We start from the raw sequence: 17,495 nt of genomic DNA on the forward strand, positions 1-17,495 counted from the left end.
TACGAGAACGTCAGTCGAATTTAAAGCTTTGCTCGACGCCGGCAAGCTATCATAATACTTGCGCCCTGCGCATAGCGTTCGTACATTTTTGGCATTAGCTTAGTCTCCGGAACTTTGTTGCGAAATTATCACCTACATAACAATCTTAAGAGTGAACTAAGTTAAAATGCGAATCAACATTTATATAAACTATAAGCAAACGATAACAACGATGCTTTGATGCAATTATATCACAAACATATAGTAACTGAGGTTATTTTATCAAAAACTCCACTAAAGTGGCAATGCCATACTCTCCACTGTTTGCTTCTCTCCCTCAAAAGGAACCTAGGTTGGTTAACCTACACTTAACAATTATTGACTCTTTGGCTTGCAACAGTGTGCAGTAAAGAATATGGCACTGAGTAACAAACCCAAAACAACCTAAAACTTAAAAACAATCCGACCTAGAGTTATTACACCTAAAAGTTTGCTAGATTCAGTATCAGATCCTACAAAACCCAAGACTACACACCACTCAACTAGAGCATAAAAAAATAACATGTGTTCTCTGCCATTGTACTGCAGTTATAGTATTTGTGCATTGAACTATGTGCCTGTGCTGCCTATCATGGCAATCCGCTCGCTTAAACTCCTCCGGTGATTGCCATAAGTCCTAAGCAGCAGTAATTGTCATCTGAGCGCCGTGGCGTTAACGCCGCGCTGCCGCTCGGTGTCAATATAAGACTCGATGCGCTTGATCATCAACGACAGCCGGTTGGTCACCCGATCGACATGTTCGACAGTGGCCGTCATCTCGTCAATGCTGGTGCCGTAGTCGACGATTCGTAGGTGCTTCTGGTGGTTATCATAGAGCGTTTTAAGCTGCACCACCAGCCCGGCGGCGACCGCAAAGCTGAGTAAGATAATGAGCGGGCTAGATTGCCAAGCGCGTAGTCGATAGCACCACATGAGGTTGGCGGGCGTCGTGCATGTCGTTTTGTGTGCGTCGGTTGGACGTTGGTGCGTTTCTCGTGTGCTTCTAGCTTCTGCTGCAAATTCGAACGCATAAACAATCGGCTTCGAGCAGATTCGAAAGTGATTTACCTTGTAAACGGAGCAGTTGTGTTGTGATGCGCCGGGAAAGACTCCTCTTCAGTCATTGGTGGTCGGTAAGATCGAATTCAAATTGTTCTACGAAACCAGAATCTTCAGGCTGAAGGAGCTGCCACCAAGTAGCGTTCCGCAGGAGGTCACCGCGGCGCACGACTGCAGTTAGTAGCACCTATGCAGTAGCACAGTGCAGCAGTTGCCGACGCTGCGTCGTAGGACGTCGCAGGACGCAGTACGCAGTTATATAATTTTGGATTTGACAGTGACAGATGCGGCGCGCGCGGAAAATTCAAAGCGAGAGCCCCAATTGGGTTTTTCCCACCTTGTTGTCCGTTTCAACATTGTTGGCGTGTCTCCAATCTTGAGTATTTTCGTTACCCGTGTTTAAACTAATAATCTCCAATCCCATGGTTTGAAATATTATTTGTTTATTTATTATGCTTTATTTGCGTACGGTTTAGGTAGGTTTTCTATTGTTATCATTCTGTTAATGACTGAGAAATAAAGGTTTTGTAATGTTTATTAAATATTTCTACATCTTTTGGACGTTTTTTAAAAATAGTATAAAAGTTGATAAGTGCACCGTAGATTATTACATTAAACATGAATGCTTTCTAAAGCATTTGATTAAATTTATCAATTTTTTATTGAAAATGTTTGCCGACTGCCTAACAAAATAAATGCGTTTTGAATAAAAATCTAAATGTACACTAATATATTTTGAACACAAGTATCATCTTATTACTTACATCATACAAAAAATAAAAACGATAACAACGTTCACAAGTACTAGCGGTAATAGCAAATAAACTACATTTTTATAAAATTTAAAAAAACAACTTAAAATACAATGTTCACAACAAATTTGTTTCACATGAAGAAGTAATAAAAAGCATTAAAAAAAAATCTCTCAAAGTTAACGTCCACGTTCGTTCCGCTCCACCTTCGTGTGAAAATTTTTCGTTTCAATGCCTTGCCCATGCTGTGACAATGGTAATTAGAATGTACTGAAATGTAACGTAGGAGAAAAAGGTGAATGTGTGAGATTTGAATTTATGCGGACGCCGCGCAAACGCGTTAATACTTGAAGAAGGCGGCAACAAGGAGCGCAGTCAGGATGACCGCGATGGATTTGCTCGCCTGGTTGGCTGACCCACGCTCGCACCAATCGAGACGACACTCCTGCGCTAGATACTGCAGCTTCTGCTGGAAGGTATTCCATGAGCACAGGCCCACTGAGCACTCGGGGAAATCAACCGGATTTTCGTTCAAGAAGAACATTACTTTGTACTTTTCAGCTTGATTATCGCATCTGAAAGAATACGCACCCAATTAAATCAATGATCAATCTACAATTTCAGTGATAGTTCATACTGGTATAATATGGCCGCCAGGTTTCCTGAGAATGGCGCAATTTCGCTGGTCCTCCACATGCGACGGGTATGCTGATAGTAGTTGTCGGCGGTGAGTACATTGGTGTCTCTGCGAATACCCAGCGCAACTATGGTCTTCAGCATGGTGTCCAGATCGCGGAAGTGGAATATTGCCTTTTGCTCACTTGTGTCACCTGCAATTTCAACCCGCCCATATTAAATATCAACAGCCTTGATACCCGCCTGAGAATACTTACCGTTTACAGTGCGTTCGAATCTATCATACAAATCCTTAACTAACCCACAGCCCAAGTTCTTGTTGAGATATTCGTGTCCATAACCAGATCGATAAAAGTAGAACAGGTCGTCACCGTATTCCAACAACTTGAGTTGTTCAGGCGTGAAGGCCGCACACCATGGTGACGGACGAGTCACGTACCTGCAAGTAAAACAAATGCACGCGATTGAGCAATCCAACTGCATACCAATCCTAATAATAATACTCACCATGACTTTTCATATCGGCACAGGTCGTACATGTCCTCGATAAGGGAATCATTCAGATTGTAGCGGAATCCAAGACGCCTGAATACATTACGAACCATCTCTTTGTACTCCGGCTTTTCTTTGAAACTCCTGTATTCGGTTGCTGTCTCCCTGTTCTCGTCCATTCTTTGTTGATAAGACTTGCAGCGCGAGCTCCCCTTTAATGGCATTCATACATTACACCGATATTCTCAGTATTCATCTTTTAACTTACATATGATCCACCAGCACCTCCGTAAGTAGATCCAGAACCGTATCGCGTATCTGAACCGTATTGAGATCCATAAGTGTTTTGTTGTGAGTTGTCATGTGCAGCAAAGGGATCATAGTTCTCCGAGCGTGTGTCATATCGGTTGGCATCTTGATTGTAGCTATTACCTCCGTACCCGCCACTGTATCCACCACCGCGGACGTTCGCATGCACGCGTTGATAATCGCTTCCAAATAATCCTTGAATATACGCCTGGTATGATTCCACCGTGCGATCACCTTCGGTATGTTGGAACTGCAGAATAACCACAATAAATTATTATAGGTAATCAGGTGGTTAGGAGTTTAACTCACATAGTAGAGTTGGTCGTTGTAAGGTTGCAACAATTCGCGAAGTCGGGTCTGATACCGCCTAGCCAAAAACTTAATATCATCAGATCCTTGTTGGGTCAAGCTGCCAGCCATAGAGTCAGAGAGTGAGTCATTCCATCTCCATCTGTGAAATTTTTAATTTAGAATTCCATCAATAAAATTTCATCAATTCAGCAGTACCTTCTCAAAATGTCGTAATCCTCGGCACACAATCTGCCTTTGTCGGGGAAGGACCTGCGATCCTCGTAGTTCCTAACAATTTCATCGTGGATCTTCTGAAGTTGCCTGTAACGTTCAATAGATTGCCTATCTGGCACACTGGTACCCTCACGAAGAAGACTCCACACTTGCACTGGTTTGCATTCTACAAAATGATAATATGTTTTAACCTTTGTCTATTATACCATTCCTTAAAGTAGACTTACGCGGAACAATATGTTGGTTAGAGATTTTGCCGTAAACAAACTGATACGGGGTTTTAGCACCAAGTTTGACATAAGGCTGTTCATCAATGTTGTAGCAGTATTCCTCGCAGCAGTTACTATCGTCGGTACCATATCTACTACCGCTACCTCCGTAGGTTCCAGAACCGCCAATGCCTCCACCAACCCCACTGCCGACCTGTCCATAGCGACTCGTGCTTGAGTCCCTACTGTACGGATCCCGGTTGTGATCACGGTCTCTGTTGTACGGGTCATTTCTGTCCCTGTTTGGGTCTCGGTTGTACGGGTCATTTCGATTGAGCTGATCTCTGTCTCTGTTGTACGGATCGTTTCTGTCACGGTTCGGATCGCGATTGTAGGGATCGTTTCTGTCGCGGTTTGGATCGTTAGACCTGCTGTAAGGATCATTACGATCTCTGTTACTGTAAGGATCGTTACGGTCGCGATTATAAGGATCGTTGCGATCCCTATTGTAGGGATCATTACGGTTGGTGTTATTACGATTATACGGGTCATTTCTGGACGGATCTATGTTTCTATTATAAGGGTCATTGGGGTCCCGGTTAGGATCGTTCCTGCCGTATGGATCATTGACATTGCGGTCTCTGTTGTACGGGTCATTGCGATCGCGATTGTAGGGATCGTTGCGGTCACGATTGTATGGATCGTTGGTGCGATTGTATCCACTTTGATTATTGCGGCTGTAGGGGTCGTTGCTGCGGTTGTAGGGATCGTTGTTTCGACTGTAGGGGTCGTTGTTATTATTTTTGCGATATGGATCATTGGGGTCGTAGTCTTGCTGACAGAAAACAAAGTGGAGGCAAAGGAGAAGCACTCCAACTTTGAAAACCGCGCTCATCTGCAATAAAAATCATAGTAAAGAATCTTTTCGAGAGCTATCATTATTCTGGGACATGGTAAAATTGATTCATATGGCGCGCCCTAATTACTCTTGGTAAATAGACATGTTCAGCAATTTTATTAATTTACAGCGACATAGTTTAGAGTGCGTTCTGGTGCGTTCCAATTAAATTACAAGCAATAACACCTGATGTGGAAGGTGTTTCCCACTTAAGGTGTAGCTGACGCAACTCAGCGTGCTGCGCCTGCGTATTGTAGGTTGGGCGTGCGACATAGCGCGCTAGAGCGTAATTCAAAGTAGCATCACGACACTTGGGTGCACCTACTCCTTGCCCGCTCCATGGAAAAAGCGCTCTCGGAGGCTGAGAGTGGTGAGGACTGCGACCAAATTATTTTCGTTTGCGTCGCACGCGCGCTTCGCAGCTCATTCGCTTGACTTATTGTAGGCACGAACAATAGTGCCCGTCCGGCTGCTGGTGTTTAGTTACAGTTTTGAACGTGTTCAAGTGCGCAAGTTTTTCGCCAAAGATTTGCATACAAAGAGCAATCCCTGTTTTCAAGTAAATCGAATAATTATTCACAGGTGAGTCCACAACAAATGACATTGTTAAATTAAATACTTCAAGTTTAAATGCTTTAAGTCAGATTGATAAGTAGTGAAGCGTACCGTTTACTTGCATATATTTTTGTCTCAAGTTATTTAAAATGTATGATATCATTTCATTATATGCCGCACGGTTCTATTCTGATTTTATGATCGGCCTCATACAACATTTGAACAACAAACATTGCAAGATTTCGACGCACGCGCCGTACGCGGCCCACGAATTTTCAAACGAGCGAGGAACTTTCAAGCGGGCGGAACTTATAGGCCTCGTTCGGTGTGACCGAAAACAAATTTAGAAAGTGTTTCTTTTGCTACGCGACGACCGCGTCCTCTTGCCTACAAAATCGAGTGCATTACCACATCGGCCCAGCAGCATTCCAAAGCATCCACGTCCTCGTTAAAGTCCTATCAAAATGCGAGGAATATGCGCGCACTAGGCAATAATCTTAAAACAGCGACATAATTTTTTAACACACGCATTCCCATGTTTCAGTGGTCAAAATGGCGGACGGAGGCAAATGTTTATTCATGATAATTTGGCTGATAATACTGATATTCATCGGTTTCTTGGTGGCCGGCTTCTGCGCTCCATGGTACATTCTGGCACATTGCCTCACGGCTTGTATTAGCGAGCTACAGGTAAGCAATCTTACCGTCTTATCATTTTCATGTTTGCATGTCAATAAAAAAATGTAAATATTGTGTCATACAGAATTTGATTTGTTTGTAGGGCATCGCCGACTTGCTGCTCAAGGGCGTGCAATTCCCACACTACTGTGCCACTAGAATGATGAACGGAGACGCGCTGTTCTAAATTCAGCCTAAATCAATCCTAATGTGTTTCATAAATTGAGTTTTTATAATTTTATATTACATACTTGAATATTTCGAGATGGTAATCTCCAAATTATCAAGTGATAACATTAATATTAAGTGCAAAGTGTACTAATGTGAAATAATCGAAGACAATTATTAAATCATTTCTAAATACACTCAAAATCGATATTAATTATTAGATCCTATTGTCAAGAGGCAAGCAATTTAATGCGTAGTGTAGGCGGTAGACACTTTGATTGATTCTTTTTATAGGAGTTAAGTTACTCGAAAATAGTTTTCTAAAAATATGCAGGGCACAATAAACCCAACCAAAATGCGCGGCGCATTCAACAATACGTTTACAAACAGAAAAAAGAAAACGATGATCACTATGTGGTATTTAATAAATATAATACGTATTACGTCATCTGTATAAATATGGGTGACATCATCAGCAATGTTAGAATTTTTGTAAATTTTAAGTGAGTTTCTCTTCGTAGAGAAACGCAACATTTTTTTCGGTTTACGTGAGAGGAAACATGATTATCATGTTGATAAAAAACAAAAATAATTTTGTCAATAATTAGTTGCAAAGAAACACAACTATACACTTTTACTATTCAAGTTTTAGAGCCGTAAATTCGGAATGAGTTCGAATTGCTTATACGGCGTTGATTTTTCCGCTTATAGGTAAACGTAGAGGAATGAATAAAAGTTGGAGTCTGAAGGACCTTGCACTTTCCTTCGCACGAACCTGATGGCGTCCGACGGCCGCACGCGATTGCACAGTTATTTTTCGCCCGGCTTGACCACTACATACTTAATTAACTTATTGATTATTTTCTAGCTTTACGTGCTCCTAGCAACACGCTTCCCTCCTCAGCGCATTTTAAATCAGCGACAAGTGCGTCTATGGCGCTGAAAATATTACACACGCGTGCACAAACAAAAGCACGAAATAAAACCGCAAGTGGCAATTAAAATTGTATTATCTGCTCGGGTGCGCTGGGTACAAGATCAACTTCTTTCAACGCAAAGCACCATAAAATTTGACGCGTTTTGGATAGAATTTTTGTTTTCAAGCGACAATCTTTTGAGTTTTAAAGGTTTTCAGAATGCTATGCACACAGTTGGTAGAATAACGGTATATTACGGTTTGGGTCACCTACGTAATCTATTATATTGAATGCATCTTGTTTGTAAACTTGTAGCATACACATCTACGATAAACCGCTTGATGATTCATGATGGCAAATGTTGTGAATATGAATCAAACTATTACTAAGATGAGGACATACTCAGCACCGGGTAAAACAAAACTTCAAAACATGCATGACTATCATTTAGTATTTATGACTATAACTTTAATTTTATATCAAGTAAATTGTTTGATTCGCATGCAAGAATTTATTAAATCATTACTGATAATTCAAAATCCGGACGAGTATATAATGATTGTGGCATTGTTATTTTCTATTGCAGTGTTAAGTTTCTGCCCACTCTGTATCAATAATTAATACAAACATTATTGCATGCTGCAGAGAGGTGACCATGAGATAGGAATATTTGTTCGGTTACGTATTGAACGTAATAAATGACTCACTGCAAAGTGCAGTGTGCAGTTTTCGATCTCTTTTTATTCGAGTCCTTCTTAACAAGAATTATTTGCGCTTGCTCGGTAGTCGCAGACGGTTGCAAAATGAAAAGCAATGTACATGTGCAATAGCGTCGTGTACCGGTTTCTATCTCTCAAGTTAATTATAGTCTGATTTGCATTGTGCTCCACGGAGACGTCGAGAAGCGTTGACGCAACGCACATTTACGCAAATGTTGCAAAACAAATCAACGCGAGGTGCAAATACGTTCTGATAACAGTAACATTCAAGTAAGGAAATTAAAGCGAAACGCAATCAAAATATTTTATTCGCTGTACGTGCCTAGTTACAAAAATTAAGCATCAATTTAGCTACGTTATGGAACGTAGATGAAGATAACGCTAATGAAGTTCCAATAATACAAACGCTTTTATTGTATTTCGACGCCGAACTTTCCAGTGTAATTAGCTTCAACCGCACGAGTCAACAATCATCACACGAGATACCGACAACTTTTACCTATAAGCTTTTCAATAACTACGGAAACCTAAACGCAAGTAATGCCTATTAAAATGGCTTAAATTCAAGACTACTTTCATGACTCAGGCGCCGAAGAAGAAACGAGTCGTGTGTAAGCCACACCCAAAACATACTCACCGTACTTCATTGATGCTAATTGAAGTAGTAAAAAGGTCAAAATCACCTCCACGTGCTTGTTTCTTAGCGCGAATATCGCAAGCTGCACATGGTACGCGTTGTATTTACTTGCACGTGCCGCCCGCGCCTTTGTGTGAACATTTTTCTTTGTTATGTGTGTCTTTCCAGTTTGTTGACCTCGTGGGCCCTATAGGTAAAGAGGTGAAAGACGCATGGCGGTCGTCCGCCATGCGCCGGACAGTTGCGTACGCGCGGAAAAACAATATTGAACGCTCGATGGAAACCGCACGGTGTTTGACACCGTTGCCAGTCCAGGAGGGCTGGAAACTCTTGCTGGTTTAACATGTAAGACCCATTGGTAACTATGTGTTCGTTGACACCATTGAAACTTTGATAGGCAATGCGTTATGACTGTTTCATGGCGGATCAACGAGTATGAATAATGAATGCACCTTCACCGGCGTAATCGACAAGCGACAAGGTACCCACGACGGTGATTTCTGGTAAATAATGTCTATATGTGCGCACATGCTACTACTTACAACGCATGATAACGAAGAAAGGGTATACGCATTAATTATTCGTTACGTGCACGCGATGTGTGTAGAGTTATTCCACAAGGTACATACACGCTCGCCATTCTTTGTGTACAAATAGAACTCGCAACTTTTTACAAAGGGTCAGACCTTTAAAAAACTAATTTACACTGAAAGCTGTTTTGGTAAACCAACAGTTGTATTGGCGTTACTTAAAAATATAAGTTTTAATAATGCGAATGGCCCTGAGTGTAAAAATGTAAATTCGACAGAACGTACAACGCACCTGAAGAGTTGTTGAACGGAACGCCAATTCGCCTGACTCTCACGTCGTGCAAGCATTAGAAAAATTCGTGGCCGCGCATGGCCGCGAAGAGCGAGAACACGAAACCGGTTCCAAATCCGACGAACGGTTTAACGTTCGATCAAAAAAACGCGAATAGACGCGCCTCGATCTACGACGTGCAGCTGGATGCTTCAACTAGAAGCGCGTATTTTTCTTCTCCAGCAGGAAAGAAATAGCAAGAGCGCGCGCGGAACAAGTGCTGTTTTGCCATCTCATTAGTACGCTGGCGTGAATCGCCCCGAATGCGGGAAAACGTATGCAAATGACCTAAAATAACGCCTTTTATCGGAGAGTTCACCTGCAAGAGCCGACTGCATGGTTTTAATAAATAATTATCAGTGTGACAAACGGCATAAATCTTAAATTTTCCATAACGGTTTTTAGCATGTTTTAACACACACACACTCTAAATGGTAACAGTGCGCTTCTTTGAAACAATTCATTGTCATTGTAAATTCTGCGTGAGAATTTCGAAAATAAAAACTTTTATTGTGGTCGCTGAAGAGACGAAAGTGAGCAACCAGTTTTCTGTGACTCGTGATCGCACAGTAAGGAATTTGTTTAAAAGTAGTAACAAATCTCTCGAGCACGCGCGTCGACTGCGCCATCTACGTTAGCAACATTTTCGTTTTCGTCGCGTAAACACGCCCAAACCTATTCCTATGGTCATTTAAATTCGCCATATGAAAATAAAGATGATCTAATGCTACGCGCAAAAATTAAAAATACTGTATGAACAATCGATTGAACTAATCACTCTTGTTATCAAACTATAAGGTTGCAACAGTAGCAGCCATCAACAAAGAGTCGGAGCCGCGCCTATTTTATTTCAAAATCCAATAATATCAAATGAGAGCAGATATTCAATAACCGCACAGCATTATTAAAGCAAACGTAGGAAAATCGATTCTGATGTCGGTATATTAAAGGTAGGTAGTTTATTTATTTTTTATTGTCAACTTACGTTTGCGCGTGAAATTTTCGCAATCTTCGTCGCTTGGAAGTCTTGGACCGGTTCTCGCTTTTCCTTTCGTCCTCGTGCCGATTTCGAAAATCACAATTGAGTATAGCGCCTCCAGGAAATGAGCAATCAGTCTTTACATCATTTGTCCCGAAGGATATGCGATGCCTGCGAGGACCTGCACGCGCACTGCATTCGCGAGAACGAAGTGAATTTATTTGTGACCGCGACGCGCACACCTAGAATAATGGACGGAATCAAGTAACAATCGCTGCGGCGGACGGACGCTCGCGAACTGCGGCGGAGTTGTACACAAACCAGCAAACCGTGGCATGGGACTCACCTTACCCAAGTCGACAAGAGTCAGTCATGGCACGACCAGCAGCAGACCGTTTCTCATTTATACGCGGACGCGCGCACATATACCATTGTGGTGTTAATGTATAGCGTGTAGTACCACTGATACCTGCGAGTATGAGCAACCATGGTGAATGTACCGGGTAAATTCAGTATCGTATTTAAATTATCGCTCCTGATGCGTTATCACAATGAGCAACTTGATTCGCACCATAAAAAAAATAAATGGCACAAACAATTGATATTACTGGACGCGAGTAGTGTGTCAGCTATTATTTTTTGATCTTTGTGTTTTTGCTAGCTTCAAATCAAATTATTCATATAAACAACAAGTCTGAATTTGATGACTATGATTATGGGCGTATAAAATATAACATCGCATAGAATTATTTAGACCTAAAATTTGTTACATTTATTCCGGGCAATTTTAACATGAAATTTTCAGTTTTGTTTTACGCGGTGCCAAAAATTAAATATTCCACTCTTTTTGAATGTGTATACTATACACTGTATAGTATAACGCAAGCTATACATAATTTAAGAAACAAACGATTAAACCTACATTTTCCCATGAATTCCTCGAACCTTGACGAACAATGACAAGATCGTTCACTTTTTGCTCGACCGACGATCTGCGGAACAGCAGAACAATATGTTAACATTAACGATTATTTACATTAATCTTATAAGGTCTTAGATCATATGACTTCTTGTATTACGTAAATATATAGCTATATTTATAGTACAAAGTTTAGACACAACAACATAAAACTTAGCTGATATTACATGATACTTTTAGAAGTAATACAGATGTACCGAATCTTACTGCGCTTTTGAACATCAAACAGAAACTATAGGGTCATCGGTTAAGTAAGTCAACGAATTGCTGACACGTCTTGATTGTTGCAAGTTGCTGACACACACGTATCGAAGAAGACCAAAATGTGTATTCTGCCGTGCATTCTATATTTGTGTATTTGATGTGTCATCCGATGTCAACGAACGCATCAATTGAACTTAGTTTCGTTTACTATTACCTCCAATACGAAATGAAAGTGAAAATAGCAGATGTGTGTTTGAATGGCATGCTATCGCATTGGTAAGTCGGGTGAAAACAGAAATTACTATAACAGTATAGGTACTTGTACCCATCTTTTCGAATTCCTATTAGCAGTAATCGTTACGCTTAATTTGCACGTTTATTAGAATTAAATGTATGTAACGAGCTAGTTAATGGTAGTTATAATTATTAACATTAAGTTATATAGTTCTAATTAGGTCGAAATTTAATCGTGACGGAAAGTTATTTTTGTGAACTTTTGCCACAAAATTAGTTTTGCGTCCTGAGTGAATTGAAATTTATTATGCGACTTTTTCAGGAAGATTATATATTTTTTTCTACTTTCACCTATAAAGCGCCGGTTTTTCCATGGTTTATATGCGCAAAATATGGTACTTTAAATACGGACGACCAAAACCGTGAGCGTTATCTATGGAGCGGAGCTTACTCCTGGGCATTTGCATACGGAGTAGCACAAGACCATATGAAATGCCATGCGCCGCCAGTCAAACAAGTCAAATTTACTGAATTTTAAAAAAAAATGTTTATCGGATACAAGCTTGATAACATTGTTCAAATTTTCAGAACTTCTTAATATAACAGACCACATTTTCTGAAAATTTGAATGTTCAATGTTTTTTTTTTAAATTTGACCAGTGTTGGATGGCTATAACTTTACTTAATAGAAGCAATCAAGTAAAAATTGCTTAGATTTTAATAAAGTATACCCCAATAGAAGGCATTAGCTGCTGCTCGACCCTTAACTTCCAACACTGTACATATACTAGGGTTTTACAAATAGGTAAAATTTAACCATAACAGTTTATTAGTTAGAGGCGGTCAACTAATCCCGATATAAAATTTTGACCAAATATCTATTTTTTTCTCAAAAGTAGAGAAAATGCCATTTGATAGGAGTCTTTTGGTTATATAGAAGCTGAGATATAAATTATTGAAAATCAGTGAAAAATCGCTCCGTTGCTTGATTATATCAAGACCATTTCCTTTTGAGGAAAAAATCTTTATCAGAATGGCTGATCTAAGTGCGCACACTTTTGTTGAGAATTAATGGATCTGCCCATATATTATTATATCAATTGCCTTACCGGACAGGAGCCATAGTCAAGTTAAACGTCTCTATGTTTAGTTGTTGGAGCCTAGATGTTATACTAAGAGGAAAATGGTATTGAGATGGCACAGCACTGGAGTAGCGAGAAGGGTATATTTTACCTGTTTTATCTTTTACTTTTTTACCCTTTTTAAACTCGGACGAAGAAATGAACTATATCTTTATATTTTAAATGTTGGTGACAAATTAATTTTATTCTGTTTCATGGCATTGATGATAAGTTTAACTTTATCTTTTTTAAACTCAGCCGAATAACTCAACCATATTTTTTTACGCTGGTTATGAATTTAACTTATAACAACTGTATCCCTATTGTTTAATAAAGTGACGAATTTAATTTTATCCTGTTTTAAAACACAAGTAATATTCATACAGCTTCATGTTCCCAAACTTTGGTCTAAAATAAATTAGCATTTCCATTTCCAATTCCAATTAGCAAGCATGGAAGAATCACATGGATTGTCTGAAAAAGAAAGTGTATTCTGATTATTTCATAAAACAACCAACAAAAGAGCAGTTTGAAATGTAGGAAACAGTAAATTATGTTTTATATGTTATGCAGTGGAATCCCGGTAATCCAACAATCACTTTGCAGGGCAGTGTCGGATGAGCGAATTTGTCGGATTATAGAAAAGTGCCTAAGGCCCCGGAATTTTTTACAAAAAAATACCTTGTAACCCGACAAATTACAAATCCTAAAGTACAAACATATAGCTTATGACCATGTCGGATTACAAGGTGTGCCGGATCAAGCCGTGTCCGGATTACCGGGATTCCACTGTATTTGAAATTTAGCTTTTAATATCCAATATACAGCGGAAGTTTGTCAAAGCAAGGTGGGGAGTTTAGTAAATATCAGTATAGGCAATTTTGAGGACAGTAAAAGCTGTAACACTTAAAAATGTTGTGTGCTGAGTGGGTGAAAATGAGCTCGTGAGTGGAAGGAGACGTCATACTGGGCTGAGTGACAAACTGAAAGAATCCAAACTGTTGTTGTATTAAAAAAAAAAAGAGCGTGCAATAAGTATCAATTCTAAGGTGTGCTGTATTTTTAACTCGCATTACCACTGGTACCATTTAAATCTAGGGAGTTTACGACATTTTTTTGCAGTAATCGGCTGGTCGAATGCAACGAATCCAAGTCATCCATGTCGTCCAAGACGGTCGACCGTCGTCCGGTCGGGGGCGGGGGCGACATAGCGAGCATTGGCACAAACGAAAATACATAATTTAAATTGCAAATTTAACGATATTCTCTGATTAAATCTACTGCGTGAGTGACGATTGATAAACTGTTTGCATTTTTTTGTTTCAGGTTATTATAAACATAATTTGTAAAACAATTTTTGTTTGAACTTTGTTTTAGAGCGCGGTTTTTAAAGTGGGACCAGTTAGGCAACTTATATTACATCGGTGCAGCATGTAATTACGTACTTTGTACTTGTAACTTCAATGTTTGACGCTGCTTTTTGAATGTTAAGTGTATTATAGTGGTAGCGCACCCCTAATTTGAGACTAGAACAGAGGTTGAGCACTTGTTTCTTCTGCTCCAATTTAAAATTGAAATAAAATTTTAGTTCTTCACCAAATGGATTTAGTTTGAAATTTAAAAACAACTAACTGAATATAGGACAACGTAGAATAATTTTATTGGCATAAGAGGTAGGTATATAGATTTGATTTCGATTAAAATTAATTTTAAGCCTTTTGTTTTTCTTGTAAAAATTGAGAATTGAGAATCCTACGTGCAAGGAACCATTTGAAACATTATGAATATTTGGGACATATTCAAGTATGTAAAAAAGATTAATATTGCGTCTGCGAGTTTCGACTCAGATACTTAGTTACTAGTAATTGGAACTAGTGAAAAATTTTGTACACGCAGTAGGTCAAACGTCAATAGCACTGGGTATTTTATTAATATTGCTGGATTATATTTCAACTGTCAAATTAGGCCGTAAAAAGAATGCAGGCAATCAGTACGGCAAACATTGTTACGAACTGTAACACTACCGAATTTTTGCACATCGCAATAAAAGGTGCAGGTTTTTTTATTCTGTTCGACTGTTTTTGTATCTTCCGTTTCTCTCTTCGGTATTTGGAAAAAGACGGTAGTGATAAGTGATTAGATGCATACTGCATGCGTCTATATGGTGAATTGTTTTTTTCAGTTTCAAAAGCAGGTTTTCTGATTGCTATAACTGAATTGCATTTGCTTATTCTGCTCAAAAATTTATCATCCCTGCGACGCGTGTCGTGGTTATGATAAATACGATCGAAATCATCGTCTGTTTGTTGTGGTGATCCACTTGAAAGGTCATAAGGGCTGGTGGAATTGCGTCTTGTAATGATTTGATCATTGGTGAAACTGGGCAGTTCACTATATTCAGCGTAAGTGTTTTCAGCGACTGAAGTGGCGGTTGTTGCGTGGCTGCTGATATCTTTGTTGCTACCCGTAATGGTCTGCAGTCTTCTACTGGATGTACCGCGATTTCTAAAGCATGCACTTAATGGTGGCACTATATCACTTGGTAGATTATCTAATGTATCTATGCCCAAATCTGGTTGATCACTTGCAGTTGGGCGGTTTGGTTCGGATATTTCGTGGATGTTTGGTGAGGCGATGTTGTTTGTCGATATACACCTGTCTCCTTGGAAGCGAATGTTTTCTGGAGAGGTTTTCCATACCATCATCACCTTCTCGAACTCGCCGCAATCCAGAAAATATAGCGGCGCCTCCAAACTGTCCATCATTAGAGAATTACCCAGTGTGTGCAGTCCTCGCGGTTTTGTCTATCGTCGTTGATGAAACGTCGGAATGGGTCCTCGTATTCAAACGTTACACGAAGCAAATCTTCAAGTAACTTGGAGAATTCAAAATGCGACAATCGCTGCATTGAGGCGGCAGAATTATCACTGTTTATCGAGGAATCAATGGAATATGCGAGGTCTTTCCAAAATCGCGGTACAAGCAGAATTTATTTTATAATCCAAAAGCGTAGATGAATAAAACTGACAGTTATAAAAAATGACACATTATAAAACCGCGTAGACAGGTGTCTTCTATACACAGTGTATTTATTGTAAACAAAATAACTTGATACCATACCCGTGCTTAGATAATTTATTTTTTTAACCAGGTTTTTGTCGGTTTTGAGGCACAAAAGTGGTATTTTAAACACAAACGGGCAAGGCCATGACTAAAGTACTTTAGTCACGGGGTTGAGCTGAAATGCCAATGCGAAATGCCATGCGCCAAACAAGTCAAAGAAGGCGCTGCTGCTGCTGCTCGTGTCGGGACGGCACCACATTTATTACCTTACATTTCCCAGTAGTGTATGAGCGAATTTCGAAGATTTAATTACCAAAGTTCAAATTCAAAAACCTCAATGCTAATAGAGTGGAAGTAGAAAAGTTAGCTTAAGCGTCACGTCGGTAAACGTTGTTAAACAATCGATTAATTACACGCTCGCTACGTTCGCTCTTAATCAATCTCGTGACAAAAACACCCAAATCCCTACTAATATTATAAATGCGAAAGTCCAGATGTTTATCATGCTTTCACGCAAAAACTTCTTAACTGATCATCAAGAAAATTTGTACACATATTCTTAGTGGTCCCCGAATGGTTATAGGCTACCTTTTTTAAATAAAAAAAATTATTTTTTTAATAAAATAAAGAAATTGTTTAGCCAATAATACCTCTGCATCTGGTTATTTGACTACTTTAACGCCATCTAGAATTCCAGCAATGAAGCTCAAATCTAAGTACTATAGTACCATTAGATACACTGTATTATCACACGGTATTACCAACAGCTACGTCAACATCAAATCCAATTGACTACACTATGGAGACTGTACACTATACTTCCATAGACTATACTTTCAGCCATTTTACACTTCCCGCCATTCTACTTCATTGTTACTTCTTCTGTGACTACAGACGCATACGGAAGCAACTTCATTATTTTAGATATCCGCGAGCGAAGCCGCGGGTTAAAGCTAGTCTATAATATAAAATGAATCGCAAAATCTGTTGCTAAGCGCATAGCTCAACAACGACTAGATCAATTTGGACAATTCTTTTTTTAAATGTTCATTGAAGTCCAAGAATGGTTTTTATGGCGAGAAAAATTCGAATAATTGCCGGGAAAACCCAAAATACAGCCCTTCTCTCTAGGATAAAAGTTGGCATTGAGATTCAATTATAGTTATAGTTAAATAGTTGAATCCGAGATGGCACGCTGAAGTGCATTAGCAATTTTTAATATACTTAATTTCTTTAAAATAAAATTGCGAATCTTATTGTTAGAATTGACACATACTATGTCTAGAACAAGAGAGTAAAAACGAATTACATTTAATTACCGGAACGATGTCGCGGGCAAAAGCTAGTACTTAATATACCTATTAAAATTGATCATCGGAAATTACAGGGAATTGTCTTATAAATAACTGATTGTTTATTAATTCTGTTACAAACTAGAGGCTACTTACTGTCATCTTAAAATTCATTACGTATAACATACAA

General features: G+C 39.3%; 1 protein-coding gene and 2 long non-coding RNA genes across 3 annotated transcripts; 1 reads left to right on the top strand and 2 right to left on the bottom strand.

Annotated features, from left to right (window-relative positions):
- Window positions 1–1,594: 1,594 nt before the first annotated feature.
- Window positions 1,595–10,703, bottom strand: LOC135793060 (multiple inositol polyphosphate phosphatase 1-like). The gene is made up of 9 exons (XM_065303918.1): window positions 10,419–10,703; window positions 4,019–4,895; window positions 3,774–3,957; window positions 3,576–3,717; window positions 3,226–3,516; window positions 2,973–3,169; window positions 2,723–2,904; window positions 2,467–2,659; window positions 1,595–2,404 (listed from the first exon to the last, which is right to left on the bottom strand). Exons 2-9 carry the CDS (start codon window positions 4,893–4,895, stop codon window positions 2,170–2,172), a joined length of 2,301 nt encoding a protein of 766 aa, XP_065159990.1. The 5' UTR covers window positions 10,419–10,703; the 3' UTR covers window positions 1,595–2,169.
- On the top strand, window positions 5,185–6,503 carry LOC135793161 (uncharacterized). Its single transcript, XR_010548547.1, has 3 exons — window positions 5,185–5,480; window positions 5,998–6,143; window positions 6,235–6,503. It is a non-coding gene; the product is annotated as an uncharacterized lncRNA (long non-coding RNA).
- A 2,433-nt stretch (window positions 10,704–13,136) lies between the features above and the next one.
- On the bottom strand, window positions 13,137–14,170 carry LOC135793167 (uncharacterized). Its single transcript, XR_010548548.1, has 2 exons — window positions 14,036–14,170; window positions 13,137–13,424 (listed from the first exon to the last, which is right to left on the bottom strand). It is a non-coding gene; the product is annotated as an uncharacterized lncRNA (long non-coding RNA).
- Between the last annotated feature and the right edge of the window lie 3,325 nt (window positions 14,171–17,495).

The sequence above is a fragment of the Atheta coriaria genome, unplaced genomic scaffold (assembly GCF_025399875.1).
Source record: "Atheta coriaria isolate IRGN ID8LTWV9N9 unplaced genomic scaffold, Caltech_Dcor_3.1 hic_scaffold_1_pilon, whole genome shotgun sequence".
Classification (NCBI taxonomy): Eukaryota; Metazoa; Arthropoda; class Insecta; order Coleoptera; family Staphylinidae; genus Dalotia; species Dalotia coriaria.